This window comes from Rosa chinensis, chromosome 2 (assembly GCF_002994745.2).
Source record: "Rosa chinensis cultivar Old Blush chromosome 2, RchiOBHm-V2, whole genome shotgun sequence".
Lineage (NCBI taxonomy): Eukaryota > Viridiplantae > Streptophyta > Magnoliopsida > Rosales > Rosaceae > Rosa > Rosa chinensis.
The window spans coordinates 86,713,922-86,741,456 of record NC_037089.1 but is presented as its reverse complement, the minus strand read 5'-3'; the positions used below and the strand labels follow the sequence as shown (position 1 = coordinate 86,741,456).

Genomic DNA, 27,535 nt, shown 5'->3' with positions numbered 1-27,535 from the left:
CAGTCACAAATCTGGAAAATTGATAGTGCCCATCGCCACTGGGTTAATTTTGCTTCACATGCTCACATCTGTTACATCTGGTCCCAACATATTCTTTAAGCACTCTTGTGGGCCCAAAACATCGCAGATTCTACTTATGATCATGTGTTGGGTAAGGATGCTAGTTGTCTATATTTATATGCAGTAAAATGCTTGTTTGTTTTGTGTTTATTCCAATTGTGAGAGAAAAAAAGCTCTTAAGATTATCAGATTAGGTCAAGTATCCTCATATTCATGTGGTTGATACAGTCACAAATCTGGAAAACTGAAACTGCCCATCGTTACATGTGTAATTTTGCTGTACAAGCTCTCATTTGTTAAATTTGGTCCCAACATATTGTTTATGCATTTCAAAAGTGTCGTAAATAAAATCCATAATGCTAACAATAAATTCCAGAAAGCCTTCCATTAGTTTCTGTATAAGTTACATCTGGTGCCAACATATTGTTTAGGCATTTCAACGTATTATTAGTTCACTTCATTAGTTTTTGTGTATTTCTCAGACTGAGGATGGAGAGCATGGACTAGGGGTGGGCTCGCGAAACCGAAAACCGAAAAAAACCGCACCGATACCCGAACCGCAACCGAAAAAAACCGCACCGAAAAAAACCGCACCGAATTGGAAAAAACCGCACCGCACCGAATCTGGTCGGTTCGGTTTTCGGTTTCGGCCCAGTCAAAACCGAACCGAACCGAAACACTGTTCATTTACTACAAAACGACGTCGTTTTGGATTTAACTTCAGAAACCCTAATGGCCGCCATATATATAGATGTTAAATCCCTTGGTCAATCTTCAGTCTCTCTCTCGAGAACTTCTCTTCAGCCGCTCTCTCTTCTCTCGCCCTCTCATTCATCTCTTCGTCAATCCTTTCAATTTTCTCATCGCCATAGAGAATTCGAGATCCCCAAGGACTAGATCGATCAAGCTCACGAGTCTAAGGTCTCGGTTGGGTCATGAAGACCAGATCGATGGCCATGGATCTGAGCGGGATAGTGAAGGAGATTCTCTCGGTCGAAGGCAAGGATCTGTAGGATTTTCATCGTAGATTATCCAGGAGATTACCGACGGCGATGTTGAGGTGATGGTATGATTTCAAGCTTTTTCAATTTCAAATCTCGCTGCTCTTGATGCTGGGTTTATATCTTTGTTTCATCGTAGTTTCGTCTTTTTGATAAACCCAGATATGATGAATATTTCTGTTCTTTCGCTTTTGATTAATAGTTCTCTGCTTTTTCAGTACCAATCTTTATATTCGTCAGTGATACATCTTCTGCACCTTGGTATCTTAATGTCGAAAGACCTGTAAGTTGTTCATTTTCTTTTCTGATATTGAGTTGATAGTTATGACAAACAAGCCTCAGTGTGAGTTATGATACTGATACATGATATATTGTTTTGCTTTTTTGTTTGTGGTTTGGTTTGATCCAAAGCTTGAAACATCAAAGGAAATGGAAATCGATCAGATCCAGATTGCTGTTGAAACTGATGATGGTTGGAAAACTGTAAGTCTTCACTCGTGTACGTTTAGCTTTTTCTTTAGCTTTTTATTTTGACGTTTTCTTTAGTTTTTTTTGTTTTGGCAATGTTGTTGGAATGGGATAGAATGATAGATGTGTGTTGTGTGCAAATTGGATACATAATTGCTTTATTGATTGCATAATGGCACTTAACTTTCTTTTCTTTTGCTTGGTTCTGGTAGCAATGTTGTTTAAATTGCAAATTTGGTACATAATAGATGGAAATGGCATTTGCTTGGTCTGTGTTTTGTCACTGATGAGTGTTGTCATTGCTTTGTACAGTATCAAAATTGTCAGATTCTTTTATGTTGGTGGAAGGCTGGAAGCTGCTTTAGCAGAGCATGAAATTTCTGGGTATGGAATGCTAACTTTTGCTCTTACCATCTGGCAGTACAATTACATAATCAACTCAAGCTGGGGAACTTATCAATGGTTCAAAACTGATGACAGTAAGTTCTACTTTGTTTCCTTTATGTTCTCTTTCTAGTTCAGCAAATAAACCTTTGAATACTGCATCTTTGTTTTCTAATTCTAATTGTTGTTGGCAAAGAGCATGCTTATACATTTGATAGTGCAAAGACATTAATTGTATGTCTTTCTTCTTTGAATTTGATTTGGAGGCTTAGACTTGTTATTTTTTTTTCCTGGTAGGTTAAATTTTCTCTCTATCAACCGTTTTGAGAGGAAAAAGAATATAGACTTGGCGATTTCAGCTTTTGCCATGCTTCGCACCCTTGAAGGAGATGTGCTTCATGGTCTTAATCTGGCTGAAGCTTCCTTGACAATTGCAGGCAAGTTCCTACTTATTTTCTGTCCAACTGATCTTATTGATCGAGACCTCATACTAAATAGTAGATAAATATTCAAAAGTAGGTTTTGTAGGGACATGTAATTAATTACTAGGTGCTCAATCACCAAGAAGTACGCTCTTACTTGATTCTGTGATTAAGCTTGCCCTTTAGGTCCATTGGTGTCTTGAATGATTCAAGTATTTTGCCAACAAGAACAATGCTTACTGTTCTTGATAACTAATGTGTCCATGAATATTAGTTACTGACCATGATGAACAAGGCACTTGAATATCATTGCCTTTCTCTGACTCAGAAGATCTTTGTTAATATATTTGTTCCTCTATTGCTTGGGTCTTATACCTGTATGCATTTTGTCTAATTTTTTTTATGCTGCATTGTTACCTTCTGTCTAATATTTTTTGTGGCACAGTTTAATCTATTTCTGCAAGCAGCTCTTGGTATGGAGATGTTGCCTTGGGAGAGAATCCACAAGCTCAAGTAGTGAAATTTGTGTTTACATGGTGGAAGAGTGATTTGCTCGTTTATTTAATTTTTTTTTTTTTTTGTGGTTCTTTCAGTTCTGTATATGGTTAATGGGTTGCTTTTTTATTTTTTTTTACAATAAATGAGGCTCCAATGGCCTTTATTATTTTTGAAAGGAAGGCTCCAATGGCCTTTATTCTTAATTTCCGGATTATAGATGGGATTGATTCGTGACTCAAATGGATATATATAAATGATTTAAAAAAAAAATTAAGAATGAAATTTCTTTTTTTTCAGCTAAAATTATTTATTAAAAAAAAAAAACCGAATTTGACCCGACCCGAACCGAACCGAACAATTCGGTTCGCGTTTCGGTGTTAAACTTTCAAAAACGAAAAACCGAACCGAACCGAACCGAATTTAAGTTCGGTGCGGTTCTCGGTTCTGGCCCAAAACCGAACCGAATAAAACCGAACCCACCCCTAGCATGGACAAGCTAGCATTCAAAAAGAAGATGGAGGATGCAGTAATGGTGGTCAATGAAGATTAGAGCAATAGAGATTGAGCTAGGTAGGGTTTTCCATTAGATATCGCAGAGTCTTCTATCAGATGCAATTGCATTTGCATATTTTGAGTTTTCTCATGCCTTGGCCAATTTTGTAAGCTATAACAGAATGTAGGGTTTGAACTGTGGCACTGTTTTGTGTAAATACTGAACTATATATCAAATCAGCTAATGAAGGTGAATGGATGAGCCTGGTGCCCTGGTTGAATTTAATCGGCGGCTAGACTATCAAAAAGCACAACTGAAGACAAGGAATGCAATGTAAGAGGATCTTGGTAAGTAATGCGCCCATTATGGTGTCACATCAAATAGGATACCATCTAACTGAAAGCGCAGATACCATGTAATTTGTTCCATTTTCCTACTTGGTTCAGTTTTCTCTGATGTACTTTTTTTTATATCATGCCCAGAATATAGGACTATTGATGCCCAATATATCTCATTGGCCTTTTCTGTTACTGATTCGAGTCAAATGATTGTCATGGAATGCATGGACTCATGTTAACACAAATAATAGTCATTTAATGCTTCTTCTTGATGAATCTAACCTATCAAATATATAGTTGTGCCAATTATGCTTCCAAGTACTTGAGCACTAGTAAGAGTGAATTGTATGCCTATGAAAGCTAGAAAATGGAGGATGAACTAAACCAGTATGAGCAACAGAGACGGCAAGAATGATGACATAAAGGAGGGTACATTTGTTGCATTGATAAAAACTAAATGGAAATCCATCTTGCTAACGGAGTATGTGTTTAAAAATTAACAGCCGTGGCTGCTAGAGGAGGAATGGAGACATCAAAGCCTGCTCTGCAGCGGAGGTACGTGGCAAAAGCTTCTGCATATAGGGATGCTCTTAAATGTTCTATCCATGGGTACCAAGAAGGCATTCGGCAGGTGGTGGAGAAAAAGTACTCTAAATCCGAACAGGAAAGTGACATATGAAAATTAACAATACCAACTTGTCACACAAGTTGTTGACGCGGCTACTAGCTCAAGAGCTTGTGTTCACTGTATCTCATTTGTTGTACATTAGATTCATGATCCATTTGAATAGGTTACATATAACCGATTGATATATGTATCATGACATTGCCCTCAGTATTGGCTCAATGAGGTGGATCATGGATGCTGACCCTTAAGATGTTGAGATACACAAAATCCACAAGCAATAATTATGTACCAATTAAGAAACTTTCACCCTTTTTATTTGGTCAATGCACCAAGAAACTTGTTATCAAGGGCACTACCTACCCAACAAGGACTCAGATGGAGGATCAAAATTGAAGGAAAATTCTCCAGGCCAGCCTTTTATTACCTGGGAATTTCTGTATTATTCATGAAAATCATATATTACAAGACCACATTAATCCTCTTTTCCCTTATAGTAAGAGTATTATCCACAGCCCTGTATTAGCAGCTAAACAAAACAGAAAGCAAATGGAACCTAAACAGAGCTTTCTAGCTTCCTCATCTCATAATGTTCAAAGCTTCTCTATATCCAAATTAGGCCGAAGCAACAAGAACACCTTGTTCAAGCGAAGAGGAAAAGGCTGCGTTGACTAACTTGATCCACATCAAGTTAAAGGCACTAGGCACCAACCTCCATCTTCCTCAATTTGATAATCAAACATATTATCCACATTATAGAAACCCATCACCTCTTCACCGTTACTTCCCTTTTCATCAACATCATCGAAATCCACCTTTGATTCATTATCATCGATTTCATCATCCTCATCGTCACTATCACGACTATTATCATAGTAATCACTAGACAAATTATCTAAAATTCCCGTGGCGGACGATCCAGAAAAATTAAATCCAGATCGTCTGTCCACAACACGCCATGTGACCAACCTGTGATTCGCCAAAACGTCGCTTGACTTGAGCTTTTGGTTCCCTTTGGTCTTGTCCTTGGACTTACTAGCCGGGTGGATGTGACACTCGGTGCACCTAGGCTTGGTGCACTTGCTCGTGTATTTGGAGTGGTTGTTGGGCTTGTTGGGCACTTTGGTGAACAACCCCGCCGTGGGGAGTGAGTCGAACTTGTTGACGTGTCGGGTCTCGGGTTCAATACGGTCGGTAGAACCCGATATGTCCGGACCATTCCGTGTTGGCGACCCTCTCTCTTCATTGTTTTGAGCTAAATGGGAGCTGAAAATTGAGTTGTGAGGTAAAGAAGTGGATGTGCCTCTTGTTTTATAGTAATGCTTTTGGGATTGCAAGCTTGGTGAGCACGGCGTTAGGTAGGTTCTAATTCGTGTGGAACAAGCACAAGCAAATAATGATTGACAACTCATTTGGATAAACCAATCGATTTCTTTCCATTTCTTTTTTATGTCAACGTTTTGGCAATTGCCTTTAATAGTTTCCTTCTTTTTCGAGGAAGTTGAGTATGAGATTGGATGAGCTTTGTGTATAAAATTTGATCTGATTTAGCAGTTTTACAAAGTAAATTTAGTTTTGGGTTGACACCTTTTGAGGGGAAAAAAATGGAAGGTTAAAAAAGTTCCATTGCCGGGAATCGAACCCGGGTCTCCTGGGTGAAAGCCAGATATCCTAACCGCTGGACGACAATGGATTTGTTGTCAATAGTCACGTACATAATATTTATAAGAGCTATCTCTTACGTTCCGACTTTGAAAAATCATGAAAAAATTCGAGTGGATAATTTTGAGTTCAGTCAGTTCAAAAGGTGCTTAAGATTCATGATTTCAGGATGGGAAGCTTTTGAGGTAAAAATAAGAAAAGTGTGCTGTTCACAGTTTTGGTGAAAAATCATGTTCTTGAAGAGGTTCTTTATTCTTTTTTTTTTCCCCGAGAAAGTCTAGATTCCAAGCCCATAGTTATATAAGCAACCCCTTGTGACAGAGAAAAATTATAGCCTTCGCCAGTTCTTGCATTCATGAGACTTTAGTCACGTTGCAGCCTTTTATTTCTGATGAATGGTAAGCAAATTATAACCCATTTCACTGTTCAGAAATGATGTACAAATATTTAAATTGCTTTGGAATAATACTTCTGCATAACTTTCATTACTTTCAATCCAAATAAGCGTTTGTTGTTTCTGTACAGAATGTAAAACGTCATCTGGCCAAAGCACATGAACATATACATATACCTATGTAGTTGACCGATTCCTATCCTACATAAATGATGTAAGCTAATATCAGTACATGTATCTTGACTATTGAGCAACCAGAGGCTTCATACATTTTCAGATACTGGGTCATCAGATGACTTAACGAGTGGCTCCGCGCTCTCCTCCTTGCTTATTTTAGAAGAGATTGTTGCTCCCTTGGCAGGATACAGTATGAAATGCTGACCCATGAAGAGAAGGTCAAAGAAGATTGATATCTGAAAATATAGAAACCAAAATGTATAAGCATTGATCACCAGAGCTAGTTGACCAACTCAAGTTGAGACAGCAGCATACAATAAGAAATTTTGGGGTTTAGTTATGAATTCATACCAAAGACAGCAGTGTCTTCCCTATATTTCCATAAAAGTTCACCCAAGAACCTGGAAAAGGGGCACAAGTTAAAAATAGATTAAGCATAAAGAATATGACCAAATTGCAATTCTCATTTGGTTGAGGAAGAGATCGCAAACCTTGATCTATGGACTGCACGCCCATTTGTGCATAATTTGCCACCCCTCCAGAAAAGTCGAGTAAAATGTTGCCAATGCTAAACCCAACTGTGCTCTTCCGCGTGAAGTTGAAGATTGCCTGGCTTGCGAAATTATTTGTTAATAAATACATTCTGTGAACATATACAGGTTTGTTCGGCAGTAACAATAACTCTATTCAAAAACACCCACTGGATACAGTTTTGTAACAGCCAGAATGCAAAGATTGCTTTAGAGTTAGTAGGTCAATGAATTGAGAACAGCAACATGAACAATGAAAGGAGAGTCAATACTGACCTGAGGAATATATTTGATGGCTGTCATAAAAACTTGAATTGAGCTGCAAACATACATAAGTCGATTGATGTTAGAAAGGGAACATATCATAGATACAATTTCTAGAGCTGATTGTGACCACACCAACAAACAAAAGAAAGTTGTCTACTCTTTAACAAGTGAACTTCATGTACAGTAAGCAGAAACGGGAAGGAACAAAAAAAGGGAAACTATTCTCAAAGCATAAGCATATGAGAGAAATTCTAATTTGTAAAAAGAGGAGCCGACTGAAAATGCCCTAAAGCATTGATGAGAAGTCCACCTTTATTAATAAGCCTTCTATACTCAAAGTAGCACCAAACTTCCTGGTAAAACAAGCATAATTCAAGGCATATTCTAGATAGATCCTAGTGAACATGTGGAGCTATTTAGGTAGAGGTAGTTAAGAATTCACAATAACAGGTCTTGATGTGGAAAACAACCAAGAGATTTTTATATACATGGTCACAGCACTTCTAATGAAAACCATGAACAAAAATTAAGTGCCAAAGCATGAATATAAACATCTCACTTGAAAATGGAAATGAGCCAGAGCCAAGAATGGGTTGGCAAAGCTACGAAGAAACAAACTGCAGCACCTAACCAAACGGCAGCAACAATTCCAATGGAAATCCTGGACACCTTCTGACTTCCACGCTACATAAACCAGTCAACAAAAGGTCATGTAAAACTAGCACCAAGATAGTCCATCGCTAACAACAAATTATCAACTCAACAAAGTACATCGTGACACTTACTTCGTAGATCACAACCTGGAACAAGGTAATTGCTGTCAGCAAAACAGCATGAATAGAAAACGCAACATCATTTGCTGCTACCGGTATCATCTGCATTCATCCCACATACAAAGGCAATGATTACTTCTAGTTCTAAGACATCTCCTACATTCCAAGACTAGTTTCATCATTTAGATTCCCAATTCCACAAGCTGGGATTTGTGTTCTTACATCACTATTATCAACAAACTATGTTTCCTCCTAGACTAGTTCCATCAAGTTCATACCTTTCATCAACAATTAAAGCTTAAACTAACAAAACAACTACTAAGTACTAACCAACCAAAACATTCTGTAATAATGTAAATTTAGACACGAAAGATCAAAGCTTTAGCTACTGTTGATCATCAAACCAAGGTTAACAAACCTCTCCGAGTCCATATTTCTCCAAGTACTGTTTTTGAACGGCGGAGCTGAAGTAGAGAGTGGCGTTGTAAATGAGATACGACGAGTGCTTGGTCAAATTCAGTAGCACGAAATCGAAGTTCAACCCAATAACACTGAAACCCAGAAAAAAAAAAAAAACCAATCAGAATCGTTAAAGATTGAATCTTGGAATCGAATTGAGGTAAAAATCGATGTGGGTGAAATTCTGAATGAAGAAAATGAATGAAAGTTTTTACCTTTTTCTGCGAAAGTTTAAGATGACTTGTGGGTAAAAGCTGATGGACCATGAAATGAAGGCCAACCAACCCAGAACTTCGTATGTGATTTCGAGTGGGACTGAATTCCAAGACGCCATTTTTGATTTCTCTCTGCAAATTTGGAATTCCCACTCTGCCGGAATGAGAGGTTGAAGAAGAGGAATTTTTTGGGGGGGGGTGTGGGGGTTGTTTATTTTCTTTGTTTGACTCTCAGGTGGGCCCCATTTGGTGACGTGTCCGGGCTGTGATTGGCGCCTTTTCCTTGAAGTTTTGGCTTGTGGGTTTGTAATTTTGTATAGGTAGAGGTGATGGCCAGTTCAGCAGTTTGCAGTTCATTGAGAATGAGGCCGTTTTCATGGCCACGTTCATTGAGTTTCTCATAAAAGGCTTGATTTTTGAGAAAATTACATGTAAGTGCATATTAGGATGTTTTTTTAGCTTTAAGGCCACTAAGTATTTTTTGTTCTCATAAGGCCATTAGGTTAAAAATGAGGTTAAATATTAAACATTAAAAATAACAGAAATTACAGGTCTGCCACTGCTATCTAAACGACCCAATTTCAGTAGGTCATTTGATACTCAGAAACCGCCTCTCTCCCTCTCTATCTCTCTCTCTCTCTCGATCCCGATCTCGATCTCGACGGAGCGGCGCTCTCTCTCAGTAGCCTTTCCGTCGGCGGCGCGCTCTCTCTCTCAGTAGCTCTTCCTTTCCGTCGGCGGCGCCTCTCTCTCAGTAGCTTTTCCATCGGCGCTTTCTCTCTGTCGCAGTTGCTTTCTCTCTGGTAGTAACATTTCATAGCTTTTTTCTCTCTGTAGCCTTAGTAGCTTTGTTGGTTGCTATACGGTTCATTGCACCTATAAGTTGCTTGTGTACGAGATGTTGCTGCCTTGATTCTTGTTTCTATTTCGATTGGTTTCAAGTCAGTAGATAGCTATAACAGTAATAGTAGTTTTGTATGCCGATGTTAGTATCTTTTCAAGATAATGTCAGTAGCTTTGTTGAGATTGTGGCTTTCATCACAGTAATAGTAGTTTTGTATGCCGATGTTAGTATCTTTTCAAGATAATGTCAGTAGCTTTGTTGAGATTGTGGCTTTCATCACAGTAATAGTAGTTTTGTATGCCTATGTTAGTATCTTTTCAAGATAATGTCAGTAGCTTTGTCAGTAACTATTTTCTTTTGTTGAGATTTCGTATCTTTGTTTGTATGTAGATTGAATGTAGACTGAAAGAGAATCTTTTGTAGCCTCAGTAGCTTTATTTGTATCTACTTGCAGAAGGAAAAATGGCTGAACATAGAGACCGAACACCACAGTATAGAGCAAGTCTATAGTCATTCAATGAGAAGATGAAAACCTACAAAGGGATGATCAGTCCAGATGTAATGTTGAGGTTGAATAGGACACCATTCTGGGAGATCATATTTGTCTTCTATCACGGACTTTTAAAAGACAATGAATGCAGAAAAGTAGATGAGGACATTCATAGAATGGTCAAGACATACGACGTCAATCAGAAAGGGTTTCTGCTTGGGGAAAGGATACACAAAATAACTCGTGAAGATGTAGCTATCTGCCTTGGAATGCGATTGGAAGGAGTCACATTCGAGCTAAACAAGCACCACCAAAAGCCAACAAAGAATCGGATGATCGACAAGTATTTTGGAGGTGCAAAGAAAGTGACAAAAGCGATGATCGATAGTGCACTTGCCGAATCTTTGAAAGACCCAAAGAATCAAGTCCCAAGTGAGGTGGCATCGCTAATCGTCATGAATCTGTTCGTATCCTTCTTGTTCTGCACCTCAGGTTCTACATTGTCATGGAAGTTGGTAGAAATTGGAACCGAATGGAATTCTTGGCGACGATATTCATGGGCAACCTTGGTATTAGACCATCTGCACAATGGTCTAAGTAAGAAGCAGGAAGACAAAGATGTCAATTTGTCAGGTTGTTTGCCGCTAATCATGGTAAGTAACCACTACGTACTGTTAGTTTCATTAACATATCAGTAGATTTAGCCCTCAAAATTAATGTTTTTCTCAATGTTGTGTAACAGTATTGGTTAGCTGAGAAGACAAAGATGGGATGAGCAATCAAGAGAAATGAATTAGGGTCGCCAAATTTCATAAGATGGTCACTCATTGAGCTGCACAAAGAAATGGAGAAACTAACCAATGAGCAGATAGAGGTAAAGAAAGAAAAACAAAGAATAAATTTGCAATAAGAAATCAGTTTAGAAATATATTGTTCTAGTCTTTAACATTATGTGTACTTTGTTTGATGAAAAATAGGAAATGTTTGACCGAAAGCTGACAGAGGAAGACTTGGAAGTGGCAATGCATGACATCAGAGGAAGAAACAGAGGAGTAGCATCAGAAGAATCAAACGAAGAGCTGAGGGAGGAAGACTTTGTAACTCCAACTTTTGGAGAGTGGGTAAGTATCTTTCTGTGTTGATTTTCAGTAGCTTTTTGTGCCTAGGTTACTAGCTTTCTCTGCCTAGGTTAGTAGCCTTCTCTGCCTATGTGATCTATAACCAAGTAATTTTCTTTGAAAATTTTAGTAGTTTTCTGTAACTGTTTGAGTAGCTTCTTTTAAGCTCATCAGTAGATTTTTAAAAATTTCAGAAGCTTTCAGTTTCATGGACGAGTTAGTAGATTCGTATGATTATGTTAGTAGATTTCTTTAATCATTTGAGTAGCTTTTTGTATTCAACTCAGTAGCTAACAAACTTTCAGTTTCGTTTAATCAATTCTGAGCAGGTTTGTATCTTTGTATAGCTATGTTAGTAGGTTTTTATAACCACCTCAGTAGCTTTTTAATGTGATTTTTTATTTTTATTTTTTGATACAGCACCAGAAAACCACCCAAGAACGGCGAAAAGAAGAAGCAGAAAGTCAGAAGCGAATGAAGGACTTAATAGGCTCGTTGGAAGAAGCAACAACTCAGATGAGTCTCTCACAAGAAGAAAACCAGAAAACTCAAGACTTGTTGAAGAAGTTGACGGAAGAGAATGAAAAGCTAGCAAGGCAGAATGATAGATATTGGGAGATGTTGGACAAAGCCTTTGAGGAAGACAATATAGCAACAAGGAAGATACATATCTTGCAGAACAAATTGTTGAAGAAGTGGAAAGTTTTTACAACCATTGAGAAGGAAAAAAAGAACTTGGAGGACGTCATTGAGCAGCAGAGAGAAATTATACACAATCTGGAAAATGAATTACTGGAAATGGAAAGAAAGCTACTGGAGAAAGATATGTTGGATTCTCAAGAGGATTTACGGAAAGATGATATAGAAAACAGTAACAGTGATGGTGAGGATGGTGAGGAAGAGGGTGGAGAAGGAGCTGATGGTGAAGATGGTGAGGAAGAGGGTGGAGAAGGAGTTAATGGTGAAGATGGTGGAGACAATGTTGAAGAACCTGAAGTGAGAACAACCAGAACGAAGCACACATCAATAAGAAAAGATAAAGAAGGCAGGTCTTCTCAGAAACAGGAAGCAAAGAAACAATCAAGGAGAAGGGAAAGGGTGAAAAAAGCTGCTGCTGAAGAAGAAGCTGCTGATGAAGAAGAACCTGAAAAAGAACCCATTAAAAAGATGAAGAAAGGGAAGAAGCAAGCTGTAAAGAGAAATTCAATGGTGGATCGAATCAAGAACAAAAAAAGGAAGCCTACTGAAGACAAGGAGTTCATGTATACCACTAAAAGAACAAGGAGTGGCAAGAGGCATTAGAGGATAATCGGAAATAGTAGCTTTATGTAGTGCTGACAGTAGGTTTTTGAGGCTATGAATGTAGATTTTTCATGTGTGCACAGTACCTTTATGTTGTTTAATTTCCAGCCTTGGTATTTGATGGAAAATGATGTCGGGCTGACAGTAGTATTTTGAAGTACTGACAGTGGCTTTACGAACTGTTAACAGTAGCCTTATGTTTAATTTTCAGCTTTAATATTGGATGGAAATTGATGTCTATTTTGTTACTTTCAGCATTAGTTTTCTTCTTTAATGTCCATTTCCAGGTTTGTTTGAAGTTTCATGTCAAAATTGTACAAATGTAATGACAAAGTTTTGTAAGTTTCCATGGATTGACACTCATAAGTTAAACATCAATCTCAAAAGCCACTCCCAATCATATGAACAGATACTGCAAAGGTGATCAAAAGATACTGTTAATGTTGAATAAAGATACTATGTTCATTTACAGTTGCCAACACAAGTAAAAGCTGTGCTCTGTAAAAGAATGACAGTATAGTAATAGCTACACCGAATGGTATAAAAAGATACTCAAATTGTTATAAAAAACTACTGTTAATGTTGTAAAAAGATACTCCATCTGTTCAAGTACTACTGCCAGCTTTCAAATTGGTGCAGTACACGTTAGCTTGTTGTGGCGCCCCAACTCACCACACCGGCCACATTTGATACGCCTCCTTGTGCCTCCTTCTGCTGCAGACTTCATTCGAACAGATTTTGGCCGGCCGGATGGCCTCCTAACCAATGGAGGCTTAACAACAGAAGTTGAACTAGCTGCATCTTCATAAAACTTCTCCATATTTGGTATAGGATGAATACCATGTGCGTAGGAATCCCTGTAGCTTTGACAGGTGTAGAACGGCTCAATGTAACTATACACAGGTTCCACTCCAACCTTTTGGATTGCAGCAAGAGCATGTGAACATGGGAATGAATTAATTTGCCATTGACGGCAAGAGCAAGTGCTGTTCCCAAGATCAACCGCCACTGATTTATCTGAATGAACTTAAAAAACAGTCTCACTAGACATACTAACAGCCCAATGCCGCCCAATATCCATTGATTTCTTCGACAAAGCCTCCATTGGAGGACACAAAATAGCGGTCCACCTCTTGGATGCAACCTTCCTCTCAAACATATTCTCCATAACCTTAACCCTTAAGCCTTCAAACATCTCAAATATAGGAAGCTCACGCAAATCTCTAGTCCAATTGTTAAATGACTCGGCAATACTATTTGCCATTTCACCATACCTGTTTCCTTTGAAAAATGCATTGCACCACTTTTCCAACAGCAAAGATCGCAGAAACTCTTCAATAGGCGGACCACCTTCTTTCTTCAAGTTGTGCAAGTTGAAGTTATAGCTTGCTAAGGTAGGTGAATAAGCAACCTTCATAAATTCCTCCACAATCTTGTCAACCAAATAATTTCCAGATTGCTTTCGGTACACACCTCTAACATTCTCCTTAAGGTGATAGTAGCAGTATGAATGAGGAGAATCTGGAAATACCCTGACAACAGCATTCAACAGTCCGCTGTGTCGATCAGTAACAAAAGTCACATTTCTACCTTGCGGAGACAAGATGTTATATAGATGATCAAAAAACCAATCCCAATTCGCATGATTTTCAGAATCTACAACTGCAAATGCAAAGGGGAAGAACTCTGAAAAAAAAAAAAAAAGATAAAACAAATAATCAGTATTTGAAAATGGAAACTGAAACAAAAGCTACTGACCCTTTAAAAGCTACTGATATAGATACAGAAAGATACTATGACAGGCATAGATGGATACTATCACAGGTATATAAAGCTACCGTCCAAGATACTGAGCACAGAGCAGAGAGCACAAAATAAAACATACCTTGGTTTCCATTCTTTCCAGTAGCACAGAGCATTTATCCCTTATACTTGCTCTTCAAATGAGCAGCATCCACAAACAGAAGCGGAATGCATGACTTAAAGCCCTCAATGCAACCAGAAAAACAAATGAAGAAACGTTCAAAACGATTACTTAAAGGATCAGTTTCCAATATGCAATAAGAGCCCGAATTACTAGATAAAATAGCATCACGATACCAAAGCAGCTGAGAATATGAGTCACCATCATGACCATGGACAGCTTTTCTAGCCAACTCCTTCCCATACCAAGCAGTCCTATAAGACACATCTAAACCAAAAGAATGCTTGAAACGAGACACAATCTCTTTAGGCTTGAGTTGAGGATTGGACTTCAACTCATTAGCAATCTCCGATTTCACAACATGAGACCCCAAAAGCTTACTCTTTTGCTGCCTAAGAACTCCTTTGCATGTGTGAACATTATCCAACTTCTTTATGTAGAAAAAGCCATTCACCTTGTTCTTCAAAGCGCGAATAGACCATTGACAACCATCAGAATATCTCTTAGCACACTCTGCAATAACACGACTTGAGGTATTCCGTGTGTACTTAAAAAGAAAACCAGTTTCAATAGCAAACTTGGTCAACTTTTCTCTAAATTCTAACACCCCCCTTCGAACTTTTGATCCTTATGCCTTATAAAGCCCTGCCACTCATGAGTAAGATAACTCTTTGGAGCCTCTGGCCTATAACACCCCAAGTATTCACTAGCATCAATCATATTGCTTGAACCCACTGACAAACATGAAGAAGCACATGAAACATCATCCAAAGATGTTGTTGCAGAAGTAGAACTACTACTCCCACCACAATAAGGCACCAAAATGGTGCTCCCATTAGAATCCCTCACCAAAATATCAACAGAATTCAATTTGAAATCAAACATACACCTAAACATCAGTTTTACATCCATATCACTTGATAACACACAGCTTTTATATCCAGGGAAAGAGTACCTCAAGTTGAATGAACCAAGATTCAAATGATTAAAACCGATAGAGACATCCCTCACAATATCATTAAACGTATGCTTCATATCAAGAATGAACATGATCGTCTCAAACATATACGTGCACCTCGCATAAGGTTATGCATCCATGGCTAAGTTACTGCAATTACACATTAGAGGAAGAATAATTAACTTCTATTGGCAATAGCAAACGGAAAAGCTACTGGAATCAGATTGAAAGAATACTAGCAGAGGAAACGAAAGCTACTACCACAGTAAGATAAAGACACTATAACAGTTATACATAGCTACTATATGTAATCAAAAAGGAAAAACAAAGACATGACAAAGATTGGAATTATAATGAAAAATGAAGACAGCAGCGTGCCGCTGCACCGCGAACCTATCAGTCTATCAATCAGCTTCTAGTTTTGATATGAATTAAAAGGCAAGAGGAAATAACAAAGAATATATAACAAAACAGCAAATGTAGAATTCTTTCATTCTGTTAGTTGCTTTTATGAACTGTATCAGTAGCATTTACAAACTACATTAGTAACTTTGACTGTACAAATCAGCTAAAACCTGCATTAGTTAACAGAGATAGCTATAAACAATCAACTTGCACAACAGTTTCATTGTACAATCAACTTTCAACAAAAACACATGAATGGTACAGTGATGAAATCACAACAACTACACATGATTTAACAGCTAATTTAACTATAAGCTACGCATGATTTAGGTTTAGCAAAACAAAAATGAAATCACGTTGATGAAATTTGAAATACGAATCAAGCTAAACAGATTGCACAGAGTGAAGGCTGAGATCGAATCGAAACAAAAACGAAATTACAGTGATGAAAATCGAAGTAAAAATCAAGCTAAACAGAGTGCAGAGATATGAAATTAAACCTCAATGATTGATTAGAGACTGTTGCGAACTAGACGGAGAGCTTCATCTTCGTTTGCGAGCTAGAGAGAGAAAGAGAGAGCTTCGTCTTCCTCAGCGAGCTATAGAGAGAGAGAAAGAGTTCCTGAGCGAGCTAGAGAGAGAGAGAGCTTCGTCTTCCTGACTGAGCGAGCTAGAGAGAGAGCTTCACGGTTTGCTAGAGAGAGAAGACGATGAAACTCTGTACAGAAAGAGAGAATGAGAGTAACTGAAACACAAATTTAAAAAATAGATAGATGAGGGTACAAAAGCTGATGGTTTTGGGCCCTAAAGTGGCCTTATGTGTACAAAACAATTTAGGTGGCCTTATGAGTCATATAAGTCTCAAAGTGACACTTCTTTGTAATTTTCTATTGATTTTTTCAGACGGATAATGGATGTGAAGGTTTTATTTAGTCATGGTCTCATGGTTTTTAACTTGAGGAATGCTAGCAACCTTTCCCTCCAACATTTTCCTTTCTACCTTCCCCATTCATTACATGCCATGTAGATTCATTTATGATTACAATCTATGTATTTACTACCTTGAAAAAATAACTAATTTCATTTCATGTTTTATCCTTATTTATGTTTGATCTTATTAAATGCTCTTTATTAAAATGAATAATAAAAAAATAAAAAATAAAAGCTCTTGACTCTTTTGTTTTTCTAACATTTTTTTCATTTCTTATGTTTCGTAAATTATTCAACGAAAATTTTTCTTTTATTTATTTGGTCATGTTCCATAATATTGAGATTTTTTTTTTATATAAAACCCACAAAAGCCAAAAAGAAAAGAAAAAAAAAACAAAAAATAATATGATAATGCTCACTGACATGGCAGCTGCAAATTTTTGTTTTTTTTGTTTTTTAAACTTTCTCTTTGATATATGTATATAAGTAAAGCAAACGTTTGGTTATTTTTTTTGTTTCAATTCTGTTTTTTTTCTTTTTGGGAAAAAATTTGAAGTATGTTCTTAAATATATATGTATATATTTGCAATATGTAGGTAGTTACGTATGTATGCGATATGCCCACAAGAGAATATAAATTGCAAATAAAAAGGATTCACAAAAGAAAAGAAAAAAGTTGAAAAGCTAAAATTAATTACTTAATTAAATGCATGTGAAATTAAATAAGGGTAAAGAGGGGAAGTGAAAACTTGTCTTTTAATTGTATTAATTATTTGAATTTTTTAGATAGTGGAATACACATGGCATGCAATGAATGGAAAAGGTAGAAAGGGAAAGGTTGCTAGCATTCATCTTTTAACTGCGATAATGGCATCATCCTGTATCTCATCAATCAAATTACTCATTCCGTCTTTTGATGGATTCAACTTAGAAAAATTATATTGTATATTAATGTATCAATATATCAAATAGACTAATTTGACTTGATCTCAAATTAATCTACTTCTTAACTGAGCTAGTTTATTTCTATATCGAGCTAGTCTGTCTAATGTATCATACCATCATAGAGAAACCCCGAAGCTGTCAAAGTGGTCAGGCACTGTGCTGCAATGTATAGTTGGAGCATTTCACATACGCCGAATAGATTTATCTTAGGCCTAGGAAGCCTTTGAATTTCTCTTGACAAAGTCAAAAAAAAAAATATCATAGAGAAACCCTCAAACTGAGCTATGTTTTACAAATTTGGGTATCCACTCACTTAAAAAAGGATGATGAGTGGTGTGATTAAAGTCGAGCACATTCAAGGAACACAAAACTCTTCGAACCATTAAGGCGCTAACCACCTCTTGTCCAATGCATACTAATCAGATGAAACATGCATATAGCATCAAGCTATTTCTTTGCTGACTTTGCAGTATGGTTGGTGTTGCCTTGAATAATGTGATCGTTACCTCTGTTTCGATAAACCCTCATATGGGCAATGTCCACCAAATTAGCAAAAAGGCAGAGAAATGTAAGTGATTCCAATTCCCAATCAGTTTAGGCAATGCCAATTAATTTAAGGAGAAACAAAACCCAATTAATTTAAGCCCCAAACGAAAGTTTGAGAGCCAAGTGGCCAAGCACTACTACACAAAAGGCTTCACACGACGGTTTAAAACTGTCGTCTCACGTTTTGCATTTCCGTGGTCTATCGAGGCGTCGTCTGATGAAACGCTGTCAGACGACGGTTTTCAACCGTCCTATACCGATCATTGGGTTGACGGTTTGCAGCTGACTTCGTCGTCTGATGGACCGGCAGATCTGCCGACATGCTGTCGACAGAAATATGTCGTGGTGTGACTTCTACTCATACCACTGTTTTAGGATTCCAGCGTGGTGTGACTTCCACTCATACCACGGTTTTAGGATTCCAGCGTGGTGTGACTTCTACTCAGACCACGCTTTTTAGGAAAATGTGGTGTGATGACTTAAAAATTCAGTGCATGTGTGCTTTCACATGACACATATAACTCAAACTGTTGTACCATGACATTTGAGACCATGATATCAATACAAACCGTCGTCTGAATTGTAGAAATTTTGTTTGATTGTACCCTAAAAACCTCATCAGATGACATATTTTCCTACTATTGTTGTAATGGAAAAATTCAGATTCTGGAAGCAAAAATGACCAAAAGAATGGTAATTTAATCATAATAGAAAGCTGTTATAATCCCATAGCATTCTAAATGGAACCGATGTATCCACAAAATAAGGGATCACAAAATAAGGCGAACTGCAATTAAGGCCAACCCAAAAAAGACCAACTTCTAGCCTCAGTACAACTTCTACCTAAACAAATTTCTCTCTATCACTTCAAAAGCTTTCGTCACTGCTCCATCTTCCACATGATTGTCCGGTGCATTCTTCAAGTTTCTTCCCCACAGCCTCTAAGTCTTCCCTGACATCTGGCTTGTACTCAAGATTCAAATCCAACTCTGAAATTTTCAAAAAATTCAATATCAAAGCAAAAAATGCACACACAAATTTGAAACAACCACTACACAATAAAATTCCATTGATAGCAACCCGAAGTCTGTAAAATACTAACAGAATTTAAATGCCATGTAAACAACGATCTAATATTGGTCTACTATAGATTAGAAATTAATGTCTTTTGTGAGACTGACTTTGAATGGTTTTGAGCTGAGAGGATGAGCAGTTCTTTATATTGAGCTTGCAGTTTCGCCAAGTTCCATCAGGATCCGCAACACTTAGTACCAAAATGTTCATATATAAACAAAGTGACCTTAGGAATTAGACAAAGTGAGAGAGGGATGTATACTAAGGTAAAATGTGCAAGTATACAAAAGGGGTAAAGCTCTCTTGCTAGACTTTAAATCAAGATCACGCAATCAAACATAATTCTACCTAATCAACAGTTCTCACTCACAGTTTAGTATGATTGATGCTACTGTTAACACGAAAATAACAGGAAAACATAATCAATTTCAATCATCCTTCTGTCACTGAAAAGCCCAAAGAATTAAACATTCCCCTACATAAAGACCCTAAAATATCGTCATAAGTTCTCTACACTTGTTTCCATTTCCAGGCAAAATCTCACATACAGCAAAAAGGTACTTACTTCCCTGTATAGAATTTGTTTTCAACAGGTTACAATTCTTAAAAGTGTTAGATGTGTGGTGGTGTTATTAGCTACCTCAGCATTTGATGAAACTCTTTCAGCAAATGCAGCACAAACAGCACTTTTCATCATTTTTACTTCCTGCATAAATTGCAATAATAAACTGCAAGTTTTGGCCAAAGGAAACAACAAATTGCAGACAACTTTCAAGTAAACTTACTGGCATCTCATTATTTGGTCATTCAACAGATAGTCACAATCTGATCAACCATTGTTGCTCCCTGCAATCCAAAATGCAAGTTCTTTTTTTTCAATATCTATAGCCAAACAGAAGAAGATGCATGCTCATTGAAAATTACTCCCAAACAAAAATCAAAATCCGTTAAAAGTATACATTGAACTACTTTGAATTGATTGAATACCACTACAGAATTATAAACTAAGGGTATGAGACCAAGCAGTACATTACCATAACTGGAATTCATCTAAAACAAAAGTCAAAGAAATACATGCAGGTTCCAGTTAGCATAGAGGAACAATTAGTACAGTTTATAAAAAGACATCTAATAAAAAGCTATTTCTGTGGTATGTCAATTGCCGTTAGAATTTTTCTTTATGTAGAGTTCACATACATTGAGCAATTTCATGAATGATGAATACCATATACTGTATTTTTTGTTGCAGTAGAGTCCTTGAGTTTTTTTTTTTTTTCCAGCTTGCTAAACATGAATAAAGAAATTGCAAAGAAAAACGTAGTGCATGGACCAAATTTAGAAACTACTTTCTGAGAATTGAGAAAAACATCATGATTTAATTAAACAAATATTAGTGGTTAGTTGACAGTAAGGAAATCAAACAGAATTGAGTACCGTTAATCCAGTGGCCGGGAGGTCGAAAGTGAAACCCAGTTCTGTGGACTTGCTTGACTCAAACTCTTGGTAATCCTCGTGGGAAGCTTTGACTCCATTTGGGTTCAATATTAGATACAGCTGCCCTCAGTTCATGCCCATTTCAGAAATAGATTCCAACGTTTTAAACTTCAAAAAAAAAAAAAAACGAAATTTGATGGAAGATTTTAAAGGAATTGAAGGCGACAATTACCTGTTCGTCAAATTACTTTATGAAAGCATAGATCCTAGTGCGGAGAAGTGTACATTTGAGTGAAATTTGGAGAAGTGTACATTTGAGTGATTAATTACTTCATTAAAACATAGATCCTAGGTTGGCAAATTTACTGTCAACCAAATCAAACAATATCGGTGTGCACACTACACACCAATCCACATAAAAAAAAAAACTTAAAGTGAAATTTAAACTACACATGAGTTTTTCATACCCTGCAAATCTCCAAAAAAATGTTGCTAAAAGCTCTGCCGCTCATCCTCCTTTCCCAACTGTGCACTTCAGAACCTATGCTCCAACTTCACCTTTTCCTTGTAGTTCTGGACATACCTGCATAAATTCAAGATTCAATGAACAGAGTTGCAAATTTAGAACTTGATAAACAATGAACAAGAATTACACACATAAGAAATAAGATACAGAACAAAAATACCTTTACTTAGTTTCATAGCTTTCAGTCATTTCATTATAGTTTCAATTCATATATACTCTATGCTTTTTAGTTCCTACTGTCTTACGGTATTGATATGCCCTGTTTTACTTCTAAGCTTCATTGTCCTGTGCCCAGGAAGGATCCAAAAGATAAACCCTTAGAGGAATAGGCCACATAATCAACTAAAGTTGGGATATACCTGTTTACAATGATCCTATTGTACTAGATATAATCTCCAGCAAACCAAATCAAATAGATAGAATAGCAAAGTAGCACAGAACCGTTACAGCAAAAACCAACAAAGTTTTAAATGACCACCAATTAGAGCCAAAACAAGAGTCCCTGTAACATAATCGAATGAAATCATGGCTGAGCATTCTGTCTTTCAGTCTAAGCAGAGAGATCATGGATATTGCACATATGATACCTTGTAGAGCTTCCATAGCTGTGAAAGCACACTTTGGATCCACAAACTCCACAAAGCATAAAACCATTGCCTTATCTCCACTCTGCTACCCAAACACAGGGAAACTATGGAAGCAATTTAGAAGCAAGACACAAATGGCAACAAAAACCATTTTCCCCAAGCAAAAAGTTTTTGCTAGTTGACACGGACAAAACCATAGCCTTATGTCAACTCTGCATCACTAAAAGGCAATGACAAGTGCAGTTGCTTTCCTCTATAAGTGATTGGTGGACTCTCAGTGTTAAACCTTTATGATGTCGATCTATCAAAATTACTTGATAGAACTAGGCAAATGAGTGCACTTATGTGTCTAGGCTCCTTGTGAACTACTTTGATTTCTTTAAAGTCAATGAATGGACGAAATAGATCTTCATAATAAGTTAAGGTTTGAAATGACTGGAACAAAGGAATGAAATAGCTAGCAGAAAGAATGAAAGGAAGCCATTTTCTTTGTCTTACCTTGGAGGACACGAACACCAAATTATTGTTGTGGTCAAGTATCTTTCAAAATCAAGTCAATGGGGAGCAAGTTCATGTGTTCAGTTGTGAGAAAGCTTGGCGGTGGAGATATAATCAAGACCTGTCATATAAAAAACAGATTCAGTGCTATAATTAAAAGCATGATTGTTAGACATGTCAAAAGGATGCTCCAGCTTTGCTTTATACGATAACTAAATGATAAAGAACAAAAGCCTCTATCCAGGTGCTTTGAAGAATGACCAAAATATATATAACTGAGTATGATTGTCAAATTGCTACGAGTTTGTGTTCAATTCAAGTCAAACAACAAAGGACAAAAGCTGGGTGCTTCTATCTTAATCAAAAAAAAAAATTATGCAAACTCAGAGTACCTCAATGTTTAATGTATGGCTTGAATTGATGGAATAGAAGGGAACCAAGCGGACTTCGTCGTCCATATTTATCTCCAAGCCCAGTAATTAAATCACTTGCTTTTGAATTATTCATGCTCTATATTCCAATTCGTAAATTCAAGCTCTGAGGTCGTCGGTAATTAAACCAATCAAAATAAGGATGCAACCCAACCAAGAAAACCAGAAACCCAATTCAAATTACACAGAATCTGAAAGATATATGATAACTGACCTGCTATTGAGTCCAAACAGACTCTCTGAATCGAGGTCCCGAATCTGTGTTCTCTCCACCACCTCAAACAATCCCTCTCCGAATCCATCTCCGACGCTCCCTCTTCTCTCCGCCTCTTCCGACGACTCCCTTGCCTCCCTCGGTATCACCTTAATTCGGTGACCTTATCTTCTACACCCTCGACCCCTCCTCCTAAACCCTACAATCCCCAATTCCTCAGGGTCCAGTTTCCCCAATTCCCAAAACCCTAATTAGCCAAGGGGCTTCCACGAGTGAGGCAATGACCGAAGATCTGAGGTCAGGTTCGGAAAACCCTAATTTGCTTCTCCAGCCTTCGGATCCTCACTCCGTCTTGTGCCCACATACCTGTCTCCCATACCGGACATCTCTCTTCTGATGAGATCTGGAGTGAGTGAGAGAGGCAGATCTTAGGTGTAATAGAGATGAGGAGATTTGGATATTGAAAAACTAAGAGAGAGAAATCTTAGGTGCAATAGAGATGAGGAGATTGAAAGAGTTTGTTTTAGGAGAGTTGTCGAGAGAGTGAAAGAGGCTGTGTCGAAGAGAGTATTCACTCTGCGTCGAAGTTGTGGTGGAGTAAATGATATTGTGTGGTGGGTCTAGGGCCTTATTTTTTTTCAAGTGTACTAATTGGTCTGAATGGTGGCTCATTGGCACACATATTATTTGATGCATGCGCAAGCCATCAGACAATGGTTTTTACATAACTGTTGTGTGAATGCTACTTTTAAATTTTCAATTTGCCTCCTATTGTTGCCTGGGTGGAGGGAAATGGGTTGGGGGGAGAGGATGGGAGGAAATAATTGGGGGGAAATGTTGGTGGGCATGTTTCTCTCTTGCAAACCTATGGATTCAGACCACAGTTTTAAGTTAACCGTGGTATCACCACTACATGCTGGTGAAATTTAAGTGGTGCCAAATGGTGGGAAATTTGCCGCCCTATAACTATTTTAACCTCACACCACGCTTCTATTTATAAACGTCTTCTGAAGCAATTCATAATTCCAATATGAAAAACACTCGTTGGTTGAATTCATATTAGAAGACGGAAATTTTACAACCGTCGTCTCAATAATGAGAAATGATTCACACCACGGAAAACAGTGTAGCGTCGTATGAGAGGTGTCGTCTGATTCATTTTCTGTAGTAGTGAAGTAAAATGGGTTATACATGTCCCGTTCACCTGGTCACTAGCTGACCATGGATTATATGGTCAGTGACCATCCGATTGAAATCGGACGGTTGACAGTTCTCTAACTTTTTAAAAGATAAAAGCTGTCAACCGTCCGATTTCAATCGGACGGTCACTGACCATATAATCCTTGGTCAGCTAGTGACCAGGGGAACATCTCTGTGGGTTATACTGTCCAGAAAGTCAGAACAATACTTTTTTGCAGAATCATTACAAAATAAAATCATACATCTTGGGCCCAACGAAGCTTTTGTACAATTTTCACCAGCAAAACAAAAGTTCTAGACATTTTCAGACACTTGGCCGGTGATTATCAGAACTGACAAGGGGCTCCAAGTCCTCCTTGTTGGTGATCATTTTAGGAGATATCAATGCCTTCTTGGAAGGATACAGCACATAATGTTGGCAAATGAAAAGAAGATCAAATGATACACATATCTGCAATAGTATAAACCACGGTGAGTATCATAAGTGACAGAAAATATGTATTGATTATGTTGAAACGTCAATATCAATCCATTTATACCAAAGATAGCAGTGTCTTCCCTATGTTTCCATAGAAGTTCACCCAAGAATCTGCAGGCACAAATTCAAAACAAGTTAATATGAATCAACAGGGTGTCAATTGTTGATTTGCGACAGTTACATTTGGTTAAGGTGGAGATGCGGGTGAACCTTGATCAATAGACTGCACGGCCATTTGTGCATAACTTCCCACTCCTCCCGAAAGATCAAGTAGAATAAAGAAAATACTTAATCCATCTGTGCTCTTTCTTATGAAGTTCATGTATGCCTATATTCATTTCAAAATATATTCTGTATTAGTACAGCTAGGCACATTGTCTTTCATTGCAAATCTTAAAACAAATACAACTTCATTCAGCAGTGAACAGTACTATATATAGACTATAGTTTCTATGTCAAATGGGGATTATCTAGGAAACTAATTAACGTATATAGCCTCTCAATGACACCATCATGAACTATATATTTAGGGGAGAGTACTAAACCTGGGGAGTATATTTGATGACTGTCATAAAAACTTGAATTGAGCTGCAGCATAATCAAATTAACTGAAGTTAGAAAGGGATTCCATACAAACCAATCTTATGATACATTTATTCAATTAATTCTCATGATCCTGTAACTCTGTAGCAAAAACTAAATTTTTGTCATAATTGCCACTGACAGTACGTACTAAAATGAAACTGCAACTGCACAAAAATGAAAGGTAACTGTATCTTATATACTTGAAGATAGAGATGAGCCAAAGCCAAGAATGAGTTGGCAGAGCAACCAAGATACAAACTGCAGCAAATAGCCACACACCAAAGACGATTCCAATGGCAATCTTGGATACTTTCTGACTTCCTCGCTGCATACATAAAGCCATATCGAGGAACAACATTAAGGTGAGACCAATGTGAAGCTAGCTTGTGTGACAAAATGATCAGGCTATATATATATATATATATATATATATATGATATGGAATATATATCGCATTGAAATTAACTTGGAAAATTAACCAAAGAGACAATTGGAGATGATTATTTACTTACTTCATAGATTGCAATTTGGAAAAGGATAATTGATGTTACAAAAACGGCATGAACAGAGAAAGCAACATCATTTGCAGCTACAGGTATCATCTGCATCAGTACAAACAAAATTACTTCATCTTTTAATTAATAAAAAGTTATATATGTATGTACGTGTTAATTAGTACTAAGATCACCGTTGCAATATCACATTGTTCATCTTTTAAACTTACATACTAGGGAGTTGCTCATCTAATAACCGTTTGCAAAGATTCACTTTTCCCCGTACAGTCTCTATTCTAACAAAGAACTACTCTCTCGGACGATCATGCACTTCCAGTACATATATACTCATAAGTCATAACACCAGTAATGTGGCCTAATTTGTTAAAAATGTTCTTAAAATTATATGAGTTGTATCCATTTAACTATTTAAGCTCAAGAATCTAGTGCGTAACTACATTTGCTTGATTAACAATTTCAACCTGAGAGGTAAAAATGTAAATAAACGAACAGTAAAAGTAGGGCGGGAAAAATAAATTACCAACCTCTCCGAAACCATACTTTTCAAAGTACTGCTTCTGAACGGCGGAGCTGAAGTAAAGAGAGGCGTTGTAAATGAGATACGACGTGTGTTTCGTCCAATTCAGCACCACAAAATCGATGCTCAGCCCCACAACACTGATTTGCACCGCCGGCGCCGTGAACAAACTCTTCAAATTAATATGAAATGTCGGAATTGAACTGAATTCAGGTGAAGTGAAGGAAATGATCATATACATACGTACCTTTTTCGACGGAAATTCAAGAACACTTGAGGGTAGAAGCCGACGGCCCAAAACGTGAAAGTCAACCACCCCAGAACTCTGTATGTGATCTCCAGCTGAATCGAATTCCACGACGCCATCGTCTGAATATTCCAGTTCCGACCGATTCTCACGATCACTCGGCGGAAATCCCAGGGAAATAGGAATCTTGAATTTCTTTATAGAGAGAAGAAAAAGATGTTCGAGGACTTGTTTGCATGCGTTAAATATCTGGGTTGGGGTGATTGGCGCCATTCAGGTGGGCTCACATTGAAGACGTGGCCTTCCTCCCATTGTTGATTTATTTTCCACAAAGTTGGTTATATTTCTATTTCAGCTTTTCAGGAGGGTACGTTTATGAATCGAGGCCATTACATAGCCATGTTCATTATTCAATTCTTTATAGATATGATGTCCTTCTGAATAATTTCATAAACGTTGAATTTAGTAATGATTTTAATTTGAAAAAGGCCAATGACTCAATGAGAGAGATGTCATGCCAAATTGCCAATCTCGAAGCTGACCCGCCTTGCGTTGTTCATATAGTTTGAGTACGTCAAACCAAATGTACGTAAGATGTTTCCTTCTCTTAATTAATCTACATGTGGGTTGTAAAATGCAATGCAATAGGCTCAACGTATGTCTTGGATTGCGGCCTAAGACATACGTTAGTTAGTGCCTAGTAATACGTAGCTTCATTTTCTGCAAGTCGTGGTCAAGAATAATAAGCGCTCGGAGGAGACGACCGCATCAACATTTTCTAAGAACTTACAATCACATATTGTCATTTCTAGGAATATAAATGCTTTAAAAGTATGTAAGAATTCAAGATTATCGATACATGCATTGTATTCACTTATTAGATTCTAACCGGCAATTTCACAATATCAACCTAATATCATATTCATCTAAATAGAAAAATACATATCTGACCGTAAAATCAACTTTTATAAAAAGATTGAGTATTATTCGGTGAAAAATCA

General features: G+C 37.4%; 6 protein-coding genes, 2 long non-coding RNA genes, 1 other non-coding gene and 1 pseudogene across 15 annotated transcripts; 3 read left to right on the top strand and 7 right to left on the bottom strand.

The window, feature by feature from the left end:
* Positions 1-672: 672 nt before the first annotated feature.
* Positions 673-3,036, top strand: LOC112187388. Of its 7 annotated transcripts, none has more exons than XM_040514006.1 (5): positions 673-1,126; positions 1,264-1,344; positions 1,473-1,544; positions 1,842-1,913; positions 2,211-2,774. In XM_040514006.1, exons 2-5 carry the CDS (start codon positions 1,331-1,333, stop codon positions 2,416-2,418), a joined length of 366 nt encoding a protein of 121 aa, XP_040369940.1. In that variant the 5' UTR covers positions 673-1,126; positions 1,264-1,330; the 3' UTR covers positions 2,419-2,774. The 7 variants fall into 7 exon arrangements, 6 of the variants coding, with proteins under 6 accessions (XP_040369940.1, XP_040369936.1, XP_040369939.1 ...); XM_040514005.1 differs by having other exon boundaries at positions 677-1,120; positions 1,280-1,344; XM_040514003.1 differs by having other exon boundaries at positions 683-1,126; positions 1,280-1,344.
* A 1,637-nt stretch (positions 3,037-4,673) lies between these two features.
* LOC112187386 lies at positions 4,674-5,523 on the bottom strand (annotated as a pseudogene).
* A 387-nt stretch (positions 5,524-5,910) lies between these two features.
* TRNAE-UUC lies at positions 5,911-5,982 on the bottom strand. Its single transcript has one exon. It is a non-coding gene; the product is annotated as a tRNA-Glu (tRNA).
* A 419-nt stretch (positions 5,983-6,401) lies between these two features.
* LOC112187385 (cystinosin homolog) lies at positions 6,402-8,954 on the bottom strand. Its single transcript, XM_024326150.2, has 8 exons — positions 8,767-8,954; positions 8,511-8,643; positions 8,105-8,194; positions 7,879-8,003; positions 7,329-7,371; positions 7,014-7,131; positions 6,874-6,923; positions 6,402-6,758 (listed from the first exon to the last, which is right to left on the bottom strand). The coding sequence occupies exons 1-8, from the start codon at positions 8,883-8,885 to the stop codon at positions 6,609-6,611; spliced, it is 828 nt and encodes a 275-aa protein (XP_024181918.1). The 5' UTR covers positions 8,886-8,954; the 3' UTR covers positions 6,402-6,608.
* A 1,170-nt stretch (positions 8,955-10,124) lies between these two features.
* On the top strand, positions 10,125-11,221 carry LOC112185317. Its single transcript, XM_024323556.2, has 3 exons — positions 10,125-10,753; positions 10,843-10,974; positions 11,078-11,221. Exons 1-2 carry the CDS (start codon positions 10,136-10,138, stop codon positions 10,873-10,875), a joined length of 651 nt encoding a protein of 216 aa, XP_024179324.1. The 5' UTR covers positions 10,125-10,135; the 3' UTR covers positions 10,876-10,974; positions 11,078-11,221.
* LOC112185316 (high mobility group nucleosome-binding domain-containing protein 5-like) lies at positions 10,945-12,520 on the top strand. Its single transcript, XM_040513649.1, has 3 exons — positions 10,945-10,974; positions 11,078-11,221; positions 11,639-12,520. Exons 1-3 carry the CDS (start codon positions 10,945-10,947, stop codon positions 12,518-12,520), a joined length of 1,056 nt encoding a protein of 351 aa, XP_040369583.1.
* Positions 12,521-12,900: 380 nt separating this feature from the next.
* Positions 12,901-14,439, bottom strand: LOC112185315. Its single transcript, XM_024323554.1, has 4 exons — positions 14,406-14,439; positions 13,578-14,206; positions 13,193-13,436; positions 12,901-12,932 (listed from the first exon to the last, which is right to left on the bottom strand). The coding sequence occupies exons 1-4, from the start codon at positions 14,437-14,439 to the stop codon at positions 12,901-12,903; spliced, it is 939 nt and encodes a 312-aa protein (XP_024179322.1).
* A 4,518-nt stretch (positions 14,440-18,957) lies between these two features.
* Positions 18,958-21,981, bottom strand: LOC121051769. The gene is made up of 3 exons (XR_005806867.1): positions 21,850-21,981; positions 21,204-21,319; positions 18,958-20,148 (listed from the first exon to the last, which is right to left on the bottom strand). It is a non-coding gene; the product is annotated as an uncharacterized LOC121051769 (long non-coding RNA).
* A 372-nt stretch (positions 21,982-22,353) lies between these two features.
* LOC112189444 lies at positions 22,354-23,142 on the bottom strand. Its single transcript, XR_002931927.2, has 3 exons — positions 22,993-23,142; positions 22,740-22,884; positions 22,354-22,468 (listed from the first exon to the last, which is right to left on the bottom strand). It is a non-coding gene; the product is annotated as an uncharacterized LOC112189444 (long non-coding RNA).
* Positions 23,143-24,388: 1,246 nt separating this feature from the next.
* LOC112189364 (cystinosin homolog) lies at positions 24,389-26,765 on the bottom strand. Its single transcript, XM_024328682.2, has 8 exons — positions 26,535-26,765; positions 26,295-26,427; positions 25,768-25,857; positions 25,456-25,580; positions 25,216-25,258; positions 24,881-24,998; positions 24,732-24,781; positions 24,389-24,643 (listed from the first exon to the last, which is right to left on the bottom strand). The coding sequence occupies exons 1-8, from the start codon at positions 26,651-26,653 to the stop codon at positions 24,497-24,499; spliced, it is 825 nt and encodes a 274-aa protein (XP_024184450.1). The 5' UTR covers positions 26,654-26,765; the 3' UTR covers positions 24,389-24,496.
* Positions 26,766-27,535: the final 770 nt, after the last annotated feature.